This window comes from Coenobita brevimanus, chromosome 89 (genome assembly GCF_032717465.1).
Source record: "Coenobita brevimanus isolate Jiangsu-jjx chromosome 89, ASM3271746v2, whole genome shotgun sequence".
In the NCBI taxonomy this organism is placed as follows: Eukaryota; Metazoa; Arthropoda; class Malacostraca; order Decapoda; family Coenobitidae; genus Coenobita; species Coenobita brevimanus.
In genome coordinates, this window is record NC_137042.1 from 22099294 (window position 1) to 22122090 (window position 22797).

General features: G+C 43.8%; 1 protein-coding gene across 1 annotated transcript in view; it reads right to left on the minus strand.

The window, feature by feature from the left end:
- LOC145411449 (cubilin) overlaps positions 1–22797 on the minus strand; it is a 269231-nt gene that overhangs the window by 21440 nt on the left and 224994 nt on the right. The window contains exon 2 of the mRNA XM_080281490.1: positions 17838–18061. Coding sequence (XP_080137616.1) covers positions 17838–18061 — 224 coding nt within the window. The remainder of the gene's footprint in view (positions 1–17837; positions 18062–22797) is intronic.

Sequence of the window (22797 nt, forward strand, 5' to 3'; positions counted from 1 at the left end):
TTCCATCTCTTCCTCTACACAGTTTCATCTTCTCCCATCTCATTTTCCTTTTGACATTCTAACTCCCTCTCCGTCTTTACTCTCAGACCTTTTTCCTTTCCAGTCCTCTCCCCGTTTCCTTCCCCCACTCCCATGCCCCCACCCTCACCCTCCATCCTCCGACCCCCACACCCCCAACCCATTCCTCTATCCCTCACAGTCCCTGGAGAACCTCAAAGGGCCACACTAACAGGACCAGATCACACCCTTCCTTCATTTCATTGTCACTCCATTTCTCTCCCCTCTTTACCGCCATTTTACTCTCTTTCGATTTCCCACCAGACCTTTCTTTGACTTCCTTTCATTTTCCTTCCACACCTTTCCTTGATTTAACTCAATTTTGTTTTCCTGCTCCATGCATCTTTGATTTCCTTCCCTCACTGTTTCTTTCCGTCATTATTGCCAGTTTCTCCTCCATTCCTTTCTGTGTCGACCTCCATCTTTTTTGTCGTTTTCCCATTTTTTGCTTCCTCTTATTTCTGTCCTTTCTTGATCACTATTATTCGTCGTCATTTTCCCGTCCATTCATTTCCTCCACGTCCTTCCCCTTCATCTCTTTATTCCCTCTCCATTCTCCTCCTTCTCCCTCATGTTGCTTTTATTCTTCCTCACATCATTTTATTACTAGTCCTTTATCCAATTTTCTTTCCTTTCTCACACTTTCTCTTCTCTCTCTCTCTCTCTCTCTCTCTCTCTCTCTCTCTCTCAAGTGTGGGGTAGTGATATATTGGGAAAGTTTGAGCAACATCTGCCCCTTCGATATTTGGTTGGTTGGGAGGTCACCACACACACACACACACACACACACACACACACACACACACACACACACACACACACACACACACACACACACACACACACACACACAGAAAAGAGAGGACAAGTGACTGATGCGAAGAAACGAAAATAAGGAATGACATCTAAATAGGGAGGAGGTAATGACGTGCATAAGGAAGTGACCTGCTATCTAGGAGGAAGTGAGTCGGATCCCTTACTGATCTTCCGCCAGACTCACTTTCTAACGCACACCACCCCCAACCCCCGTTAATAGCACCACACCTTGGGACAGCTCTAGCGTGTATTCAGTTTGGATGGTGCATATAAGCGTCGAAGTGGTGGCATGTGAGGATGAGGAGCACGTAGGACGTACTAGTTATTCTCAGGGATTGGGCTGTCTGGTTGATGCCCAGAGACGGACACATACAAAAAAAATAGAAGACTGGCTGTGAGGCATTTGTTACAGACAGACAAGCGTGAGGAAAAGAAAGGAGTGACAGGCAGGAGAGAGAGAGAGAGAGAGATTAAGCATATAATAGGGTAACTTGGTATACAGTATCTTGATAAGAATTTCATTTACAGTAATTCCATTTCCTTTAGTTTCAAGGCGACCTTTATATTGCCTTATTGCTAGCGCCAGACGATTCTTATTTTAGCTTTGGAAAAACTCAGGTAGTAAAGGATTAAAAAACAATCCTCATAAACCGTTTAAGTACCATGTCTGTATAGTGAAGGACGAAGAGGCATTCTCGTGACCCCTCTTATCGTTGCGTCCTTTTTGGTATTCCAGCTGACGCCAGACGATTTTATGCAGCTCAGATTGAGTCATAGAAGCCTGAGTGTTAATAAGGATACCATGAACCTTCTCATGGTGGGAACAACTCTAGTATCACAACTAGCGACTGACGATTCTTTTAACGAGGGGAGAGTCATAGGAACTTTATTGTTAGTCGTTTCACTGCTATAATGTTTGTTGTCATGTAGTAGTGCAGGACTTTGAAAGAATCTCTCTTAACCTGTTGATTACTGTAGCATCGTTTATCTTTTATTTTTGCTACTGCTAGACGAGTATATTCAGCTTAGGGGAGACCTTTCGTAGTGAGGAGGATAAAGGTTTATGGACTCGTATATACAAACCGTCGTAAATAAAGGTGGCGATTTAAAGTGCTTGTACGGAAAAGCGTTTGCCTTCTTTCATACCACCAGCATTTTACTTCACAGCTTAACTTGAGTAAAAATATTGAGGTGAGAAAATGGGAAGAACAATATCATGTGTTTTCAAGTACCGGATGTGAAGAGTTGTTTGTTCTGTAGACTGAAGATCCTTTTTAAATACTCTTCCAGGTCACATTATGCATACTACATTACCTCTTTTCCTCCTGTCCACTTTCCCCTCAAGATTTTGTTGTGCATTTCGTTTTACTTCTTCTAGCTGGCTCCGTCTTCTTATTATGCATACACTTTTCCTCTTCCGCCTGACCCTCTCCCCCTCCAGGTCTTCATATGCATACCACTTTTCCTCTTCCCCCTGACCCTCTCCCCCTCCAGGTCTTCATATGCATACCACGCTACCTCTTCTCCCCGACCCCCTCTTCCTCCAGGTCTTAATATGCATAACACTTCACACTTTACCTCTTCTCTCAACCCCCTACTCCTCCAAATCTTAGTATGCATACCACTTTACCTCCTCTCCCTGACCCCCTCCACTCCAGGTCTTATTATGCATGCCACTTTACCTCTCCTCCTTCCCCCCGTCCCCCCCTCCTGCGCACAGCTATAACACAGACAAGGCTGAGTTACGGCCACATAAATCCGGCCAAGATTAACCCAAGTTACTCTGATATATTGCACAATCCACCCTTTACTCCCGACACCACCCTTACTTATTAAATTCATTATATTCTCTATGTGGAGTGAAGGCCTTACGTAGGTTCGACCCCCAAGAGGTGAATGTACATTTTTCAGTCAGGTAATGCCAGCTAGGCGAGTTGGCTGGTCTTCAACCCTTCAGCCCTTTAATCCGGTGGCAACGCATACTCCATTTTTTTCTTGCCAAGACATGGCAGTTTTATTTACATTAGGATAGAGTTTTCGAATATGAGGAGTTAGATATGGCCCTTATTGTTCTCTTCACTAGAAGTCATCTTTAAAATAAGTAAAATTGTCTTGATGTTGCAGGAGTAAAAGAAAGAATTACGTCATCGGATAGAAAACGTTATAGGCTTGGATAGCATGTCATGGGACCCCTGCGCTTTGAAAGAAGTAATATAGAATTTACTGCTACTGTTATATACGTTATATATATATATATATATATATATATATATATATATATATATATATATATATATATATATATATATATATATATACACACACACACACACACACACACACACACACACACACACACACTCCCTCCACCTTGCTTAAACCACACATGAAAAAAAGGATAATAAACCGTAATAACAGACCCTACCAACCAACCTAGTCTTTATTTATAATTTTTAACATAAAATTCCACCCATCGTTTACTTTTAATAACACCTTAGTAAACGTCTTTTTACTTAAACCAAACTTTCATTACCCGACGGTAAATTTTAGTTTTTTTTTTTTTTTTTTTTTTTTTTTTTAATCGAATGGTCTTAATTGTACCAGTAGCAGAAAGAGAATGACGGGAGAGTGTTGAAAACTTGGACGGCGGGGATTTCATAGTTGAACATAATTATTAAACGTGGTCCTCAATAGAATTCCCAAATGCACCAACCGCAGTGAAAAGACAAACTGAGCATTTTCAATCCACAATCTTAATCCAGTTTTTTCCAGCATATCAGCAAATCACCATTACCTTCACAAGCTGGTTTTTAAAATAAATTACGCACTTTTTTATCATATAGACAACTCTAGTATTGTTCCATCTAACATCCAGCATATGAACACACTACTATTAATGCCACAAGGTAGTTTTTAAGACATGATAGGTAATTTTATATCCTAGTGTAGTGCTGGTTCAGTCGAGGATGAAAGCATGCCAAAATATTTCACCTCTTCTGCCTGTCTTCCCTCTGCTGGTTAATATTCCAAGCTGAGAATGGCTTTGTAAGTTCTTTACTTTTTCATTTTTTTTATGGCGTTTCATGGAGGAAAGAGAAGGACATGTCATTTCTTATATTAGCCTCTCACTTCCCCTCGTTCTCTATGTTCCATTTCGAATAATTATACGCATAAAGGAAAGATATTGTATTAAGGCCGGACCACCTCATTCCAACCCTGAAATATGCTTGGTTGATTCACATTTATAACAGTGTAACTTTTCCTTTTTCTCTCCTTCTGCCTTTCATTCCTCCTTGTCGTCGATCTAGTGTTATGAAAATATTTTACACACACACACACACACACACACACACACACACACACACACACACACACACACACACACACACACACACACACACACACACACACTAACTCTCCACGAGGGGAAAGTTTTACGCGTCTTCACCTGACTTTATGAGCGATGGAGAGTGGAATACGAGGTGGATGGCTGAGAATACTGATAACTCTCTCTCTCTCTCTCTCTCTCTCTCTCTCTCTCTCACACACACACACACACACACACACACACACACACACACACACACACACACGCTTGCTGGTGCAGTGGTAACGCTCTCGCTTGCCAACTGGTTGACGGGAGTTCGCGCCTCGCTCAGGTTGCGAAAAGTTTCACTGACGAAGTGGGTGGTTACTGTCCCCCTTGAGCAAGGGGACGGGTGTGTGCGTGTGTGAAGGTCACAGCCTTGCCCTTAGATCGGACTATATGAGCTCTCAGCTCCCTTCCGGGAGGGTAAAAGCTGACGATCACGACCATCAAGTGATCCTGACCGACCCGGTGAATTACACACACCTCTCCCAGTACCACCAGGGCTTCTTATAAACCCCAATAACCTTAACATCTACCCGTAGGAGCCCGAGCCTAATCTACCATAGTACAGTATATTTAGGGGTAGATGACCAGCCTACTATCTTGGTGGCACTATATGATCGCATCTTTAATTAACTCTTAGGATCGAACCTCATGGCCTTCACACCGACTGGGGAAGTATTAACCTTTATGTCACTGCGTTTTTCTATTTACACTTTATGAGGTGGCCGCACAAGCATCTGTTTATCTCCTTCACTGCTATAATCTCTCCTAAAATAAGATCCCCTTGCCTTAGTGAAAATAAAGCACAATTGGCGTCACAGTACTGAAGGGATTAATAAAAACAGTGCGCAAAGAGAGCGTCATTACCCAAACAACGCTTTTAGAGGTGAAAACAGATGCCCAAAGTATTCAAGGGGCCGTTCTAGACATTTTAATTACATGTCCTTTGTTTTGAGATTGTTTTGAGACTTGTAGCGGTGGCCTGTTGAGAGAGAGAGAGAGAGATTGAGAGAGAGAGAGAGAGAGAGAGAGAGAGAGAGAGAGAGAGAGAGAGAGAGAGAGTATAATTTAATTTTATGAAAGCGTGTGCTCTGAGGACCCTCCCTCCCCCTTCCCCCCTCTCCTGATACCTTTTGTCTTTGTGTAATGGCTTGTTCCCCCATCTCTCTCTCTCTCTCCCCCCCTCCCCCCTTTCTCTCTCTCTCTCTCTCTCTCTCTCTCTCTGTGCTCCTCCTCCTCCTCCTCCTCCTCCTCCTCCTCCTCAGTCCCTCTCCTGCTGCCTCACTTATACTTCTCACCCTCTTGTCTCATGCTACACAAGACGTAACCACGTTAATTTCTCCTCCTGCTCCTCCTCCTCCTCCTCCTCCTCCTCTTCATCCTCATCCTTCTCCTCTTTGTTCTTCTCCTCCTCCTTCTCCTCCTGCTTGGTTTTGTTTGTGTCCTTCCAATACTTTCACTTGTTTCACCTTAACTACCATAATGAAGCAAAATATTTCTCTTTTTGATACAGATGAATTTGTCCGTCAATCTATCATCGTATTTTTTATTTTAATCAGACCACGTTTTAGATGATTTCCAGTAGGTTAAGGAAATATATTACTGTGATAGTGCTAAAGTGAGGTTGTATTCAATCCCTCCACCTTCAAAAACACTACTAAGCTGAATAAAGTCGCCTGGAGACAGCAAGAAATCAACACAGGTCTTAGGAATTGACGAAATTAAGAGAGGATATCGTTTTCACTCAGTACGACCCCTCCTTCTGCCTAACATCACCATCCTTCAGTTACTTCCTACATAGTCCCCACCACAACCACTTCCTCCTCCTCCTCCTCCTCCTCCTCCTCCTACCTGCTTTATTATCCTTGTCATAGACTCCCTAAATATTTATCTAAGTTCTAATCTACCTTTTAACGTACAGCCTCGAAAGAACTAATGGGACTGCTGGTGTTTGCTTTTGTACCTTTGTTCTTTGTACCCCGTTCCTGGTACACACTGTATGAAGCCAGGAGGGAGTACAGAGTTGATAGTTCCTTACCCCCCCTCCCCCTCCTTCCCATGCGTCCTTCTTTCGCCCTGTCTTTTCTGTGTCCCCCCTTCCTCTTCCATTTCATGCTTCTTGTCCTTTTCCCTCCTTCCCCTCCCTCTCATCCTCCACCCCCCTTTCTCTCTCTTTATTCGCTTGTCCTTCCCCTCGTCGTTCCCCTCACCCCCTCTCTCCTCTCTACTTCTACTCCCGAAACACGTCCTCTCACCCTCTCTTCGATGCGCCCTTATTCTCCCCCATCACCTTTCCCTCTCTTCCTTCGCCCCTTCACCTCCATCGCCAAATATAGTGAGGGGAAGAGCCCATAATTAACACCTTCAGGCCGAGAACATTTTTTGGGATGGTTCCGGACAGTTTTATGCACTTCCAGGACATGCGACCTAGGTGTTTATTTTGTTCTTGTCATTTCCACACACTTTTGCTTAGCGTAGAAGAGGACTGTTAAAGTGGATTTTTTTTTTAGCCATCATTAAACCCTTCAACACGACAGGCTTTTCTAACATGCATAAAATCGTCTGAAAGTAACAAAATAAAAGACCCGGAATCATCGAGTTCAATAGAGTCCCATTGAACCCACGTCAACAAGAGGATTTCCTTAACCAGTATATAATATTCGGGTGTTAGCAAGAATATGAAAAATACGTCATTGAAATGAAGGGGGTGATAGAAGGGTGTGGTAGGTGGGGGCGCTCACCATCCATTCACTCAATCTAGTGCTGCTCTCGGGTGTCTGCCCTTTCCTCTCCTCCATCCTTCTTTCCTTCCATCTTCTTCTTTCATTCCTTCAGTCTTTCCTCGTCTTTCTGTCTACCGGTGACTCTACACTCCCTCTTCTGTCTTTCATTCCTTCATTCTTTCCTCTTCCTTCTGCCTGTGGGTGACTCTACACTGAGTGACAAGCCAAATGGTTTCCTGTACACCAGGAAACCATTCAGTACGCTGGGTGGTAACCATATAACCAAATTTTGGCGTCTGGTGGTTTAGTGGGTAATTAATATGCTCCAATCGGATTGAGCCGGTGAAGGTTTATATTCAAGGGCTGGTTGGGGTTTATTGATCACGTAATGCCACTCAGGGATGAGTGAGGTTGGTCACTCTCATCTTAAATGTCAGGACCAACTGCCTAGCCCCGGGCTCCTACGCTCCTCATGGGGCAACGTAGGATTGGATGATGGATGGATGGATGGATAGAAGGGTAAGGAAACGTGATGGGTTGTGACCGTAGAGTTTTACGTAAAAAATTTACATGAGACGCAAACACGGCAGGAAGTGTCTTGGTCACTTCCTCTCTCTCTCTCTCTCTCTCTCTCTCTCTCTCTCTCTCTCTCTCTCTCTCTCTCTCTCTCTCTCATGGAGAGAGTTTTATTTATCTTTTTCCTCCAACGGCCCTGTTTGTCTTCTGTCTTTGTCCTCTTCCAGCTCTTTTTCCTTCCTCTCCTCCCTCCACTCATCCTTGCTCACTCTCACTTTTCTCGCCTTGTCCCTGTTGTATGTTTTTCTTTTCCAATCTACCATCGTCATTTTCTTGTTCAACTCCTTCCCATGCTGTTGAGAAGATGTAAGAATTTTTAAAGCAGTTCAGGCCACGAACGTCTTATATTACTTATGTATTCCATTTTATTGCTAGTTTCAGAGGCTGGTGTTTAGTTTAGGCGAGACATTTTGATCTGGAGGAGTTGGATTTGGCGTTTATAATACCTGCATTATGAGAGGCATATTCCTAACTAGTAATAATATCTGTAAGTGGCAATAATAAAGTCAGTGTCATTTAGTCAGCCAGTCAGAGCGTAACTGAATTTCTCGGGGACTAGAAACTGATTGGCTGAGAGATGAATGACGACAGTATCTTGGTTTACGGCTCCATTGGCTGGCTGGGATGACTGGTGATATCAAGGAAGCCTCCTCATGTAACTGACGAGGAAAAGGGTGATGTCATCATTAAGACAGCTGGTGACATCATTAAGTGACTGGCTGAAAAATGAGTGCAACCATAACCCAGCCTGTCCTTGTGCATGACTGAAGTGAATGATGACGTTATAACCTGCCCCTCCTGCGATTGGCTGAGATGAGTGATGACGTCATAACAACCACATTCTCCTATGATTGGCTGGAATATGACTCTGAGCTTCCCCTTCCTGCGATTGGCCAAGAGATGAGTGATGACGCCATAACTGAACCCGCCTTTGCTGTGATTGGCTGACAGGTGAGTGATGACGCCATAACTGAACTTCCCCTCCTGTGACTGGCAAAAATCTTAATGAGTGATGATACCATAAACACAGCTGCCCCTCCACTGGCTCGCTAAGAGATGAGTAGAGAGGATGTAAGTGTGGGTGTGTATGGGTGTGGGGTATAAGTGAATGTGGGTGTGATTGTGGGTGTGGATGTGAGTATGGGTTTGGATGTAAGTGTGGGTGTGAGTGTAAGGAGAAAGTGTATATATGCTGGTGGGAACGAGTGTGGGCATTGATATAGATGTGAATGTGAGGCATGTCAGGTGATATTGGACTAGTAAGTATTGATGCAATATGGTAAACATGGATGTCGGTGTGGCTGTGAGTGTGAATGTGTCTGTGAATGTGAGTGACTGTGGAATTGTGTGTGATTGTGTGTGTGTGTGTGTGTGTGTGTGTGTGTGTGTGTGTGTGTGTGTGTGTGTGTGTGTGTGTGTACCGTTAGTGAGACAGAGACAGGAATGAAAGTGGTGGCAGAGTTTATGGTGCTGGTGGCAGGGTGTATGTTGGTGGTGGCCGGGTGTTTGGGTGTAGGGGAAGGGGATAGGTAAGGTTGTGACAGGGCAGATACAGGACTTTGAAGAGGTGACAGGGTGGTGTCAGGGTGTTGGTAGGGAGGTGTCAGGGTGTTGGTAGGATGGTGTCAGGGTGTTGGTAGGGTGGTGTGAGAGTGCTGGTTTGTGGGCGTGTAGGGGATCTTAGGCTGGGAGTTGCCTTGCTTGGGAAAAATTATCTCAGTATAATAATTCACAAGTACAAAGTGTTCTCAGCAATTATTTCCTCTTTCCAGCTATAACTCTTCATTTCTCTCCTCCCTTCATTAATATTCATGTTCCTATTATCTTGTGTATGCGTTTAACCTTTCTCTTTCTCAGTGCTTCCCTGCATTATCATTCCTCCTCCTGTCATTCCTTTTATTCATTTGTACGTCTCCCACATTGTTTTAATTCAGTCTTGCTCTCAAACTACTTTCGACATTAATTCTCTCTCTCTCTCTCTCTCTCTCTCTCTCTCTCTCTCAATACGTTTTTCTTCCATCTTCTTGTACCCTCTCCTTTTCATCCTCCATCGTCTACGTGTCCTCATTATGCAATTTACGACCAATAATTCTTGCTCTTCACATTCTCTTCATGTCCATTTTTTACTCAGTCTTTCATCTCCTCCCCTTCGTCTTCCTCACCATGCTATTTCCATCTAACATCATTTCCACTCGCATCTCCTTTCCATCTGTTATTTCCTTTTCATTCCCGTCTTGTTTCCTTATCCTTTTTTGCATATTCCTTCAGTTTCCCTTTCGTTTGTTCTCTTCATTCTCTTATCTCTTCCATTAATTTCCCCTTGCTCACTCTTCCTTCTCTTCCTCACTTTCCCCTTTCATCCTTCTGTATCAGTTCCACCAGCTTTATTTCTCCTTTTCTCCTTTTCACACTGCTTGCTTCTCTTCCTTTCTGCTTCTCTCCCTTATTACCTCATTATATTTACACTGTCGTCTTCTTCTCCTTCCCTACCAGCCCCATCCTTTCACTCCATCTCTAAGTTTATTACATTTCCGTCCCTCTTCTTGCATATCAACATTCCCCTCTTCATCCTTTCCCTTCCACTGTCCCTCGTCACCCAATTTTCTTCCCCTCACCTTCCTTATTTGTATTTATTTCCTCCACTTGCTTATTTCCCCTCAGTCCATTATTCTGTCTGTCTGTCTGTCTGTCTGTCTGTCTGTCTCTCTCTCTCTCTCTCTCTCTCTCTCTCTCATTTTCCTCCTCGGTCTTACGCTTAGCATCAGTTTTCACTTACTATCTCAACCCCTTCCTCTCATCTTCACCTCATATCTCACCCTTATCTCCATCGAACTCCACATCCCATTCCCGCTCCTCCCCCTTACCTCCATCTCATCTGCAGCTCATCTCTCACTGTCATCTCTCCTCCTCTCCTTCATCTCAGACTCCCACTTTACCACATTCCACCGTTTTCCTCTTTCTCCATCTTTCCCACTCCCTCGTACCACGCCTGCCTCTTCATCCCATCTAACCCCCACTCAGCTACATATCCATCAATCCCCTCTCTTCTCTTCCCTAGGGCTCCCCCATCCCTTTTTCTTACTTGCCCACACTTTCTCATACCGCCTCACTTTCCCGTCCCCGTCCCTGTCTCCGGATAGCCCCCTCCCCCACCTTCACCCCAGCTCACACATCCCGACAGCCATAAATTGTATTTCTTTTCTGAGAGGTGATGGACGTCCTGTTATATATACGCACGTGTACATGTGTGCACTAGGATACCAGGGCATGATAAGCGCACACACACACACACACACACACACACACACACACACACACACACACACACACACACACACACACACACACACACACACACACACACACACACACACACACACACACACACACACACACACACACACACACACACACACACACACACACACACACACACACACACACACACACTATCCATTTGTCTACCACAGAGGACAGATGAATATGCACCCATAGCCGAATGCGATACATTACAATGCAGTCCAACTCCGACAGTACGCTTTATGACATGTATATATAAATAAGTAGGTGGAGAGACTGAGGACATATTAGAAAACAGACGGATAAAAAGAAATTAGATGGGTGTAACATTTAGACGCATAGATGTATTGCAACGAGTCCTACATAGAGATACAGACTTAGGTAAATATAGAGAAGTATGTACCTGATAGACACATACAAATACCCGCTGGTAAAAATATGTATCAGCGTCCATATACACAGGGATGGACGTTGGCATACAAACAGTCGCTTCACTCTATAATTCCTGTATATATGCAGAGGGTTTACACACATGTTGAAAGCACAGTATGTCGAGTCCAATATTTTACAGAACACGGCAAATGCACGCACGTACATGGATCCACTCTCACTCCCTGCACTTTCATGATGATGGTACACACACACACACACACACACACACACACACACACACACACACACACACACACACACACACACACACACACACACACACACACACACACACACACACACACACACACACACACACACACACACACACACACACACACACACACACACACACACACACACACACACACACACACACACACACACACACTGCCTCTCTCGTAACTATTTGTTTTCATCTAAGCTGACTTTATTGTTGGGGAGTTTGAGTCATGGAGAGTGGTGGAGGGGGAGGGGGTGTGGGAGGAGGGGAAAGAGGAGGAGGAGGAGAGAGAGAGAGAGAGAATGGAGAAATAGCGAAGAGGGAGAGACTGAGAAAGGCGAGAAGTGGAAAGAGAGAAAAATAGGGACGAGTGAAAAACAGTGAGAGATGAAAGAAATACTGATATAGGAGGAAAGTGAGACAGTTTATCATTTGCAGGGTGACGCGTAGGATGATACAGGGGCTGAAGAAAAGAGGGAGGACAGTGAGATAGAGAAGCTGAGAAACGGCGAGAGAAGGGAAAGGGGAAAGAGGAAGTAATGATCTAAGAGGAAGTAGGAGCAGAGTAGACTATCTTGGCGAGTGAAGTAGTGGGTGGAAGGAGAGGAGTGGGCATAAAAGGGCAGTAAGAGGCAGACCCAGGCACTCCGTAATGTCCACCAGGCTGCTATCACCACACTCACACTCCCTGGACCCACAGTCGTGTTTACCGGACCGTGGCCAGTTGGTACACACACACACACACACACACACACACACACACACACACACACACACACACACAGATAGAGGGGGGGAGGGAGGATACAAATAGGAACGTTACCTACACTCAGAAATATTAAACCAGTCTTTGATTTCCCCATCGTGAGCGTACTGACCCGAGGCTCTTTTGCTAAGTCGATTCAGTAAGATTGCTTAATGGGAAATCGTCAAGCGGCGTTATGTTTTAAATAAGATTATCAGACACTTTGGGTGTAGCTTCTTACAGGCCACATTCGGTTGGGTTACCATCCAAAGTAGTACACGGTTTTCTTGGCTACAAGAAACCATTTCGCATGTCAGTTGGTGTAGAGTCATCTGTAAATAGTACAACTTCAAGTGAGTGAACAGTGTGCGTCCCCTTTTACCAAAGAAAGCGCTAAAGGTGTACACCGCGAAGAGTCAGAAGGAAACAAAATGCAGTCTGTAAAAGGAAAAGTAAAAACGGTTAAAACCTTCGGTAGGGGAACTTGCTGCGCCGTCCTGGTGGCGGGGCCTATGGGAATGACGGGGCGCCTTCTATTAGCTGAATATGGAGTGAAAAGTGCCAGCGGGCGTGATATCGCTGTCAGTGTACCCTATTGGTTGATTCAGGATTGTGGGCAGAACTTAGAAAAGTGATTTCGGCGCCTCCCACTGGGTAAGAGCGAAGTGGGAGGAGACTACGCTGAATGGATAAATGGTGCGGGGTGTAGCCGAAGATTGGCTTATGTTGCTAGTACCCTTTGAAAATGAATATAATTCCAATGGTCGTGTAAGTTTTATTTCATAGTTTTCTCCAGCGAGAACAAGATAAGTTCGCATTGCTGTCATCGACTTGGCGCCTTGCGACGCAGGTAGGCTAAGAGCTCAAAACATTGAGAAGTAACTCAGTATACTATATTGAGAAAAGAAGTTGAAGGTAGCGAGAAGAAACTCAAGTTAAAGGCAAGGGACTAAAATCTGTTAATAAATAAAACATTGTAATAAAATCGAGTGGAAATCTGCAAAGAAAGCAAAGGGAAATTTGGATCACTAAAACGATATTCCAAACGTGAATATTAACACCAAACTTGTGTGGAAAGGAGCGCGTTTATGCGAGCATTGAAAAGCACTAGAGTAGCATTAATTGCATTTAGGAGAGGAATCAAAGGAGGTAAAAGAGCGAACGAGCGAGAGGGGGAGGAGGAGAGGAAGGGAGGGAGAGAGGATGCTTGAGGGAGGGGAGAACGCTAAATGAACAAGAGGAGGAGGATAAAGGATAGGGATGGAGGGGGGGGGATTGAAAGAAGGTATGGTGTGATGTGGAAGGAAGGAGAGGGGAAGGGGCAGCAGTGGTTGTGGTGGGGTGACGAGAAAGGGTTGGAATACTGTTAAAGATATGTTAAAAATATAATAGTACCCTCTCTCTCTCTCTCTCTCTCTCTCTCTCTCTCTCTCGGGAGGAGGAGGGGAAATGGTTGTGAAATGGCTGGACTGGGAGAAAGTTAGGCGAGTGGAGAGAAGGATAGGGAAAGGAGGGGATGGGATAGAGGAGGAGAAGAGGAGAGGAAAAAGGAGGAGGAGGAGAGGAGAGGAGAAAGGAGGAGGAGGAGGGGAGGAGAAAGGAGGAGGAGGGGGAGAAGGAGAGGAGGAGAAGGAGAGAAGAGGAAAAAGGAGGAGGGAGATTGAAGATACTAGAGAGGAGAGGGCAAACCGCGAGCAGAGGAACGGAGAGAGAGGCGGTTAAGCAGATGGAGGGAGAGAGGTTATTATTATTATTATTATTATTATTATTATTATTACTATTATTATTATCATGATCATCATCATTATTGTTGATATCATTATTATTATTATTAATATTATTATTATTAATATTATTATTATTATTAATATTAATATTATTATTATTATTATTATTATTATTGAAACGCAGGAATGATATCGATTTTATATTTATTACATTAGAGAAACATGCAAAAGGTGCATAATTTATTAACAGTTTTTATAACCATGATAGGCAGAAGCTGTTACGCATTTAATCATCAAAGTTTAAGGGTTTCCTTCTGCTCTAATAACACCGCCTCGGACGCAAAACATAATGACGATAAAGTGTCTTCCCTCTTCTCTAACCTCATCCATGCACATTGTTCTGAACCTCATCTCTACCCATCATCGTTATCATCATTAAGATATCACCCTCATAATTGTTTATCATCATCATCATCATCATTATACCTCAGCTTTTCGTGTACAGTATATCCAGTGCAAGAACAACATTTTTCTCCCAACAAAATTTCCCTTCTCAAAAACTCGCCAGGAAATTGGAAACCGCTGCGAGGGCGATACTTGGGATTGGGTGCTGGTTGGCTCGGGTGAGAGGGTGTGGGAGGGGAGGAAGCAGGGAGGGCAGGGGTTGGATCGTGGTAACATTATCTCGCCTCACTCCACAGGGGAGGACTGGGAGGAGGGTGGCAGTGGTGGTAGAAAGAAATGGGAGTGGAGGAAAAAATTGAGAGGAGATACCCGGTAAGGTATATACCGGTATATATATATATATATACACACACACACACACGCAAGAATAGATATTGCCCTCGCCAGCCAGTCCGAGGTAAGGGAGGTGCAGTTTCTTCTTAACCTCCTGAATTCGGTGACTGCTTTTTCCCTCTTTCCTTGCCGCTACTTCCAGATGAATCTATTAACTTGGCAGTGCCTCTAGTATTAAAGGAATTAAAGAAGGTTTTTATCTAAATCTAACTCCACGAGTTCGAAGTCGCTACTGATGATAAAATCGTGTGAAGGTAGCAAGAATAAAATGAACCAGACGTCACTGTAAGGAAACGTTAATTTCGTGTCTCTCGTGTTCACCCCTTCATATCCAGTGTTGCATTTTTTCATTTTATCCTTCTGCTTGCAGTCGATTTAATTCATTTTAAGATAAATCTGTAAAAGTGAATGGATACTGGAGGATAGATCTTTAGTAGTGGAGGGGTCAGTGAAAGCTGTATCTGACCTTTTAAGTTGGAGCAGTCCCCGTCCCACAAGTTCGGAAAGCCTCTGATAAGCTGTGTAAAAACGTCCGGAGCTAGGAAGAACAAAAGTGAAGAAAGTCGTCACCGTATTGAAAGGTTCCAAAAAGTGGGACTTGTTAAGGTGCATATTGCTTTTGTATGCCTTATTCTTGCTACCTTCAGATGATTTTATTCAGCTTTTGGGAGACTTGTAGTGATGAGATAAATTGAAGGGCCGAATGGTGTATTAAACATCTCCAGTTCAAAAAGTTTCTCCAAGGCTGCTTGAGGTAGTACGGAATCAACAAAATGAAAGGAAAAATATGTCATCGGACCTGGGGGGTCGCTGTACTGTGGTGACGCATATTTTGTGATGTTCTTGCGACGTCCAGAAATCTTCATTCAACTTGGAGAGACATTTCCAGCTGGCACAGTTGCATAAGCTTTCTGTACTGTGAAGACTCTTGAATTTGAATAAACTATCTGGATGTAGGAGGAAAAACATAGAAATTACGTCGTCAGATTGATGGGGTTTAATTCCAAGACTTGCGTTAGTGAGCCTGTGGTGGTTCAGTGGTATTGCTTTTGGCTCTTGTTCTGCAGTGCCCTGGGTACGAGTTTGAAATTCAGCCATGTCGGCCATTTAAATTCGTTGCTGGTAACTGTCCTATAAAATGCTGTAATAAGGTAGCAGCTTTTCGGGTCATTCCGATGACATATGGACTCAGAATCAATACGGTACTGAGATTTTCACATGCACCGCTTTCCGCACAGACCTTCCTTCCCGAGTTGTACATACTCATTATGGGGAAGGGCTAATTCTGGCTCTTCCTTTCAGTGGAGTAAGTCCAGTCCTACTGTCGACCATGTGAAGGTTGACAGTGATTTAAAAAAAAAATGTTGAATTTATACGCCGAAAGACATCAAAGACCTGCTCACAGGTTCCCTCCACCTTAAGGGTGCATGACTAAGAAGAAAGCATAATCATTATGGTATTATTTTGTTAATGATAATGAAGATGATATTTAAAGTCACAGTTTCACGTTATCTTTCAGGTAAGCCGTTACCTACTACACTGAAATATGTTCGCCTGATGAATGTCAGTCCTCGCCATCTCCATCCAGTCCTAGGTAAGTGAGATGGAGTTTCATTCCAATTTCCTCCCACTTGCGTATATAACCCTGGTGGCTCAATAACTGGGCTCTATTTTGGAAGGTTGTATTGCTTGTGTGTTGCTGCCTTTATGTTCCATTTTGTCATATTCTTACCGTGGTTGTGAACTTGGAAGGCTTAAATGATCGTTAATGCCCTGGTGGGTTAGTGGTAACGCGTTTCGCCTCCCTCTCTACGATGCTCTGGTCCATGATGGAAAACCCAGCCTTGGTGGACTTTTAAAGTGGATGCTGGTATTTTTCTCTCATGTGCTAGCATGCATTAGCAGTGCCAGTTATCATATAACGGAAACTGACACATGCAAACTTAGCCAGTACAACGCTGATCCCTTCCCGATTTTACTTAGCCACTATTGTTCTTCATCACTGGAGAATAACTAGCAACCCAGTTATGTACTGACAAAGATGAAATTGATGAATCAGTGGATGTTGGGACCATTTTACAGCGCACTGTGTTAGTAGTTATTGTATTTATGATTTCCTGATTCCAGTCCTGTATTCTGCTAAGCATAATTATTAGGTGATAATGGAGAGTTGATGATGCCAATGATTTAAGAAGAGGGATTGGCATGGAGATGGAAATAGAGCAACCATTAGTGTGTGTGTGTGTGTGTGTGTGTGTGTGTGTGTGTGTGTGTGTGTGTGTGTGTGTGTGTGTGTGTGTGTGTTTGTGTGTGTGTGTGTTCCCTGCTGTTTATGGGGACGTTGTTTTGGGAGGCTGTTCTTGTTGGGGATTACTCTTCAGCTCTTCTTAACCCCTTCAAGCCTTCGACTTATTTTTCATCACGCTTCCACCAGACGATTTTCATCAACAATTTAATGAACTGTAACTGAGGGCAATGTTTCACCCCACCAGTTCGAAAGGGCTCTCCTAATTTCAATGTAAGCGTTTAAAATTAGCTATTATAAATGGAAAATGCATCATTGGAGTGAAAAGGTTAATGTTCATAGGACCCAGAGAGGCCTTGACGATGATGTGATAGAGAGAGAGAGAGAGAGAGATCAAGTATGCCTAATCTCTCAGTAACTGTAACCACAATGAAGGCAGTAAGAATCACATGGGTACATCATCTCAGTCTCTAATGTTGGTTTTATTGTTACCAGAGATACCTCAGATCAAATGTTATGACGACAGAGAACACATACACACACACACACACACACACACACATACACCGAACCGTCCGTAGAGAAGCATGATAATACTGAATCGTCGATACACAAAAATTATAAGGTTCTCTAATTTGGGATTGTTATGATGGGGATAAGGCTGCTGCTTTGGTCGAACTTAGCTGCGTTGGTCGAACTTAGTAATTTAATCTGGTCAACCCTACATGAGTGTGTTTGACATGGGAGAAAATTATAAAATTTTAAGAGTTCATCACCATCTCGATTAAACCCTCGTCCCTGTGACCCTATCCTAGTACTAACCTTGATGTAGCCATTCTCGCAGTGGGTGGCGTTAAGGACCCGGCCCACCTTGAAGCTCTTGAACCTGACCACGATGACCCAGTCGTCTTTGAGCGCCGGCTTGTTGACCTTGAAGCGGTAGGAGCAGGTGAGGGGGCCGTATCGGTTCTGGTGGGTCAGTTCTGGGGAGCTCACGTCCTCGTAGATGTCCACCGTCTTGTTGCAGTGGCCTCGCACCCGGTCATCTGGGGAAGAGAGCGGCGGAGTTAGTGGAGTGGAGGGGTAGTGATGAGAGAGAGAGAGAGAGAGAGAGAGAGAGAGAGAGATCGCCCTCGTATATGTGCCCAAATTGCTGCCGTGGTCACGGATCCGGGTCATCTGGGGAAAGAGAGGGGATTAGTGGAGAGGATGTGATGGGATGGGGAGGTTAGTTGGGTGTGGTGTGAGAGGGAGAGGAGATACTGTGAGAAAGTGTCAGGGAAGATGGTTTTATATGAGGATGAGGGAGAAGTGTCAGGGAAGATGGTTTTATATGAGGATGAGAGAGAGACAAAAAAAAAAAAAAAAAACTTGACAATGCTAGGGCTTAAACATCCATAGCCACAAAAATTAATAATGTGTACAGATCCTCAGCGCAAGACAGAAACTCCACACTGACGGCAAATTGGTCTCCAGGCCTCATAAATCTTAAGCAGTTCACCGTCATTACAAGGTTTCATAATTCATCTTGTTACTGGCAGTCGATCTTATCCAGCTTGAGGGAGGCCAGGCGCAGCGAAAAGATTGAACAGTGCCTTCGTAGACCCATTTAATACCGGTACATTAATATCTTCTTGTATTTTCTTTAATTACCGCTGTAAAATTTTCATTCGGCTTATAGGGGGCTTCGTATAGAGAAATAGGTTATTAAAGATAAGAGACAAAAATATTCGATAGGAGGGGTTAATGAGATACCCGTTGATTGACACAGCCATTCCATCCACAGTCACAACACACACACACACACACACACTGTAATATTCTCATCTCTCATTTCTTCTTGTTTTTAGTCTCTCCGTGTAATATACTCTTCCCTTATCTTGGCTGTCTCTCTTTCTCTTGATTGCGTCTCTCCTCTGCACTACTCACCCGACGCTTTTCGCTGCACTGCCTCCTCTAATTTTTTCTCTCATCTTCCCGGTTCCCAGACCTTCTTTTCTCTACAGTTCTCTCCTCTCCATGCTTTCCACCCTTCTCTCTATTGCTCACCCCGCTTCTCCTCACCACGTCCTCTTTCCTCTGTCCAGTCACCTCCGTCTCCACTGTTCAGCCTTCTCTTCTTCACTCCCCATCATACCTCTACTCTCCCCTCCCCATACTCATCCTCTCCATTCCTAACTCTTTTTCGTGCCTTAGTCTTGTCACCATTCCCGAGCCAATCCTTCTCCACCCTCCCTTTCGTCTGCTTATCCTGTCCCTCCTCTCCATTCCTCACTCTCTCTCTCTCTCTCTCTTTTATTCTCCCCGCCCTATCCCCTTCCCTCTTCTCTTTATTATCAATTCCTTTCTCATCTTTTCTTTACTTTCCCCCCATCATATCCTATCCTCATCTCTCCCATTTTCTCATCTGCTCTTCCTTTTTCTACCTTACTCCCGTTTTCACTCCTCAAGGCTTTCCTTCCCTTCCCTCCCCCTTCATTTCTCATATTTTCCATCTCTCCCCACCCATTTCCTCCCCACCGCCCTTTTCACACCTGGGATGGGAGGGGAGGGGAGGGGTAGGCTGGAGGGGGTTATGAAGAGTGGCCGAGGAGAAACTTTGAGTGAATTGCAGTGAAGGAAAGTTAGGAGTAATTACAATAGTTGCAGAATGAGTTACGAGTGATGAAGGGTAGTTAGGGCAGAGTTTGAGGCCATTGTGAAGTATAGTTGTGTGTAGTTAACCGAAATTGCCGAGTGATTTAATTGTTTGTCGGTGGTTCAGTCGCCTAATCAGTCCTTTTAAGTATGTGTAATTAGCGTGACTTATATTGACTTTTTTTTTATCCTTCCAGTACTAAATGCCTCCTGAAGCTAACTCAGAAAATTATCAGTTGGTTATAAGAATGAAATACAGGAAACGTCATTATTCTGAATGAGTTAATGGAGACTGTTTATATCCTCTTCATAGCTAGAGAAATCCATTAACCCCTGGACTAAGATGTCTTTATTTATTTTTACATTCGCCACAACCAGACTATTATATTCAGCCTGAGAGACTCCTAGGCGTGAGAGGGTCATTGAGAACTGTACCTAAATCTCTAACTCGAAACGTCTCCCAAAGTAAATATAATAGTGAAAATAAAATATCACCGGATTCGTGGGGTTAAGCTGACTAAATTGGGTGATAAGGAGGAATAAAAACGAGAATGGCATCATCGTGGTAAAGGGGTTGTTGACTTGGAATGGATATAGAGTTGCTTGTGGGGATATCAGGTCGGTTAGATGTTAGATGAGGAGGATGAGGGTGAAGGGGAAGAGGGTAGAGAGGAGGAGGAAGTTGGAGAGAGAGAGAGAGAGAGAGAGAGAGAGAGAGAGAGAGAGAAATTTATACTCTGAAAGAGGTGAATTGTAATATATTCGGTAGCTTAATATTTTTGAAGAAATTTATACTCTGAAAGAGGTGAATTGTAATATATTCGGTAGCTTAATATTTTTGAAGTCTCTCTCTCTCTCGAAAAATTACTCCCCTCCTTCACACCCATTACCCTCACCGCCGCGCTCACTGCCTCTCTGTATATATTTTACATGTGTCTGTGCATGTGTGTGTTCAGTTGATGTGTGCGTGTTTGTATGTGCATCAGTCTGTGTTTATTTGTACGTGTTTGTTTTGGTGATGTGTACATGTTCCCGTATTCATCCAGCCATGTGTGTGTGTGTGTGTGTGTGTGTGTGTGTGTGTGTGTGTGTGTGTGTGTGTGTGTGTGTGTGTGTGTGTGTGTGGAGGGGCTGGTGATGGGGGAAGGAGGGATTATAGGGGAGGTATCAGTCGAAAGAGGTTTGCTAGAAAATTGTATGTGAAAATGTGGTGTTAGTGAAATACCCATACTGTATGCCATATCCCAGCTGCGTCAATGTCCTTATGTACCTTCACACTGCGATTATTTTAGCTTATTACGGCTGTTGTCAGACCATTGGTTTTGGCTTAGAAATAGTTGCCATTAACCTTGATATTAAATGTCTCTCTCTCTCTCTCATTAACCACCTCCATGAGATTTTATTTTAACCCAGGAGAAACCCCGTGTTATAAAGAGGTCAAGAATTACTGCATCTCCCATAGCAAAAGTAAAAATAATAATAATAATAATAATAATAATAATAAAACCTTTTCTGTTTTACTGTTATCTACAGTGAAATAAAATGGTCAGATTTATATATACGTGTTTTTATATGTATGGTAATTGTAGCTGGGTTGCCTGTTCTTTATTGTAGTGTGACGGATGGTGGAATAAATTGTTTCATATGTTCTGGCTCACTGTTGTTCACTCTCATTTGTCGGAAAATATGACCTTTGCCTCCCTTCCGCCTCAAAAATACGTAGACTGTGCTTTGTGTGTGTGTGTGTGTGTGTGTGTGTGTGTGTGTGTGTGTGTGTGTGTGTGTGTGTGTGTGTGTGTGTGTGTGTCAGGAGGTGCAGTTTGTCGTACTGGGCAATGGAGGTGGCGTCGGTTAACCCCTTCAGACTGGTGACGTGTTTTATAGTCTATATTTTGGTACCATCAGACGATTTTATTCAGCTTTGTGAGAGGCTTTTCGAACAGGAGGAATCAGATATGTCGCTCAATAATCCGTTCACTACTTGAAAATTTGTGTTAAATCAAGTAAAATTTTCTGGTAATAACAAGGTAAGGTTAGAAATAAATACATCACCTGACTGAAGACATTAATCCTTTTGCTGCCACGGACGCTATCAAGTATGCTATTCAGGCTAACATCATATGATTTTCTTCAACGGAGAGAAGTTCAAGTAGGCTATTCATAGCGTTGTAAATTATCTAGATTATCATTTCTTTACTATAAATCTATCTATCTATCTATCAATAGCCCGACGCCCTAATCCCGCAAAGGGTGGCCGCAGACAAAACGCCTCCAAGTCGCTCTGTCACCTACCATTTGACTACCCTCCCCCCAACTCACCCCCCCCTCCCTCATATACCTCTCAACTCCATCCCTCCACCTCATCCTCGGTCTACCTCTCCCTCTCCCTCCCTCCACCTCACCTACATACACCCTCTTAGTCAGTTTTTCATTCTCCATTCTCCTCACATGTCCAAACCACCTCAGTGTATTTCTCCTAATCTTCTCAACCACATCCACATCCACCCCACAGCGTTCCTTCACTTCTTCATTCGTCAACCTGTCCCTCTACGTCACTCCACATGCTCCTCTCAAGTAACTCATTTCCACTGCTCTCACTCTTGACTTGTTCCCCCCTTGCAAGGTCCATGCCTCGCTTCCATACGTCAGGGTAGCGATCACAATACTATCATGCAGTGACTTCTTAACTTCCATACTCACCTCCCTATTTCTCATCACTGCTTTCAGTGTACCAACGACCTTCCTTCCCTGCTGTACCCTTTCACGCACTTCATCCACCAAAGTTCCATCCTTACTCATCACACTACCCAAGTACTTGAATGCACTCACATTCTCCATATCCTCACCATCCAACCTCACTGCACATTCTGTGACTTCATTCCTCTCAAACACCATAACTTTACTTTTGTTTACATTAACTTTCAGATTCCTCCTCCTACACACCGTCCCAAATTCATTCACCAAACCTTGCAACTCCCATTCATCTTCACTCAAAAGTACTGTATCATCAGCAAACAGCAACACCGGAAGCTTCCAAATCTCACCCTCATTCATTAGAGCCACCCCCACATCCACTGCCCTACCCTGCACCTCCTTCATAACCCCATCCATGTATATATCAAACAGCCATGGAGACATCACACAG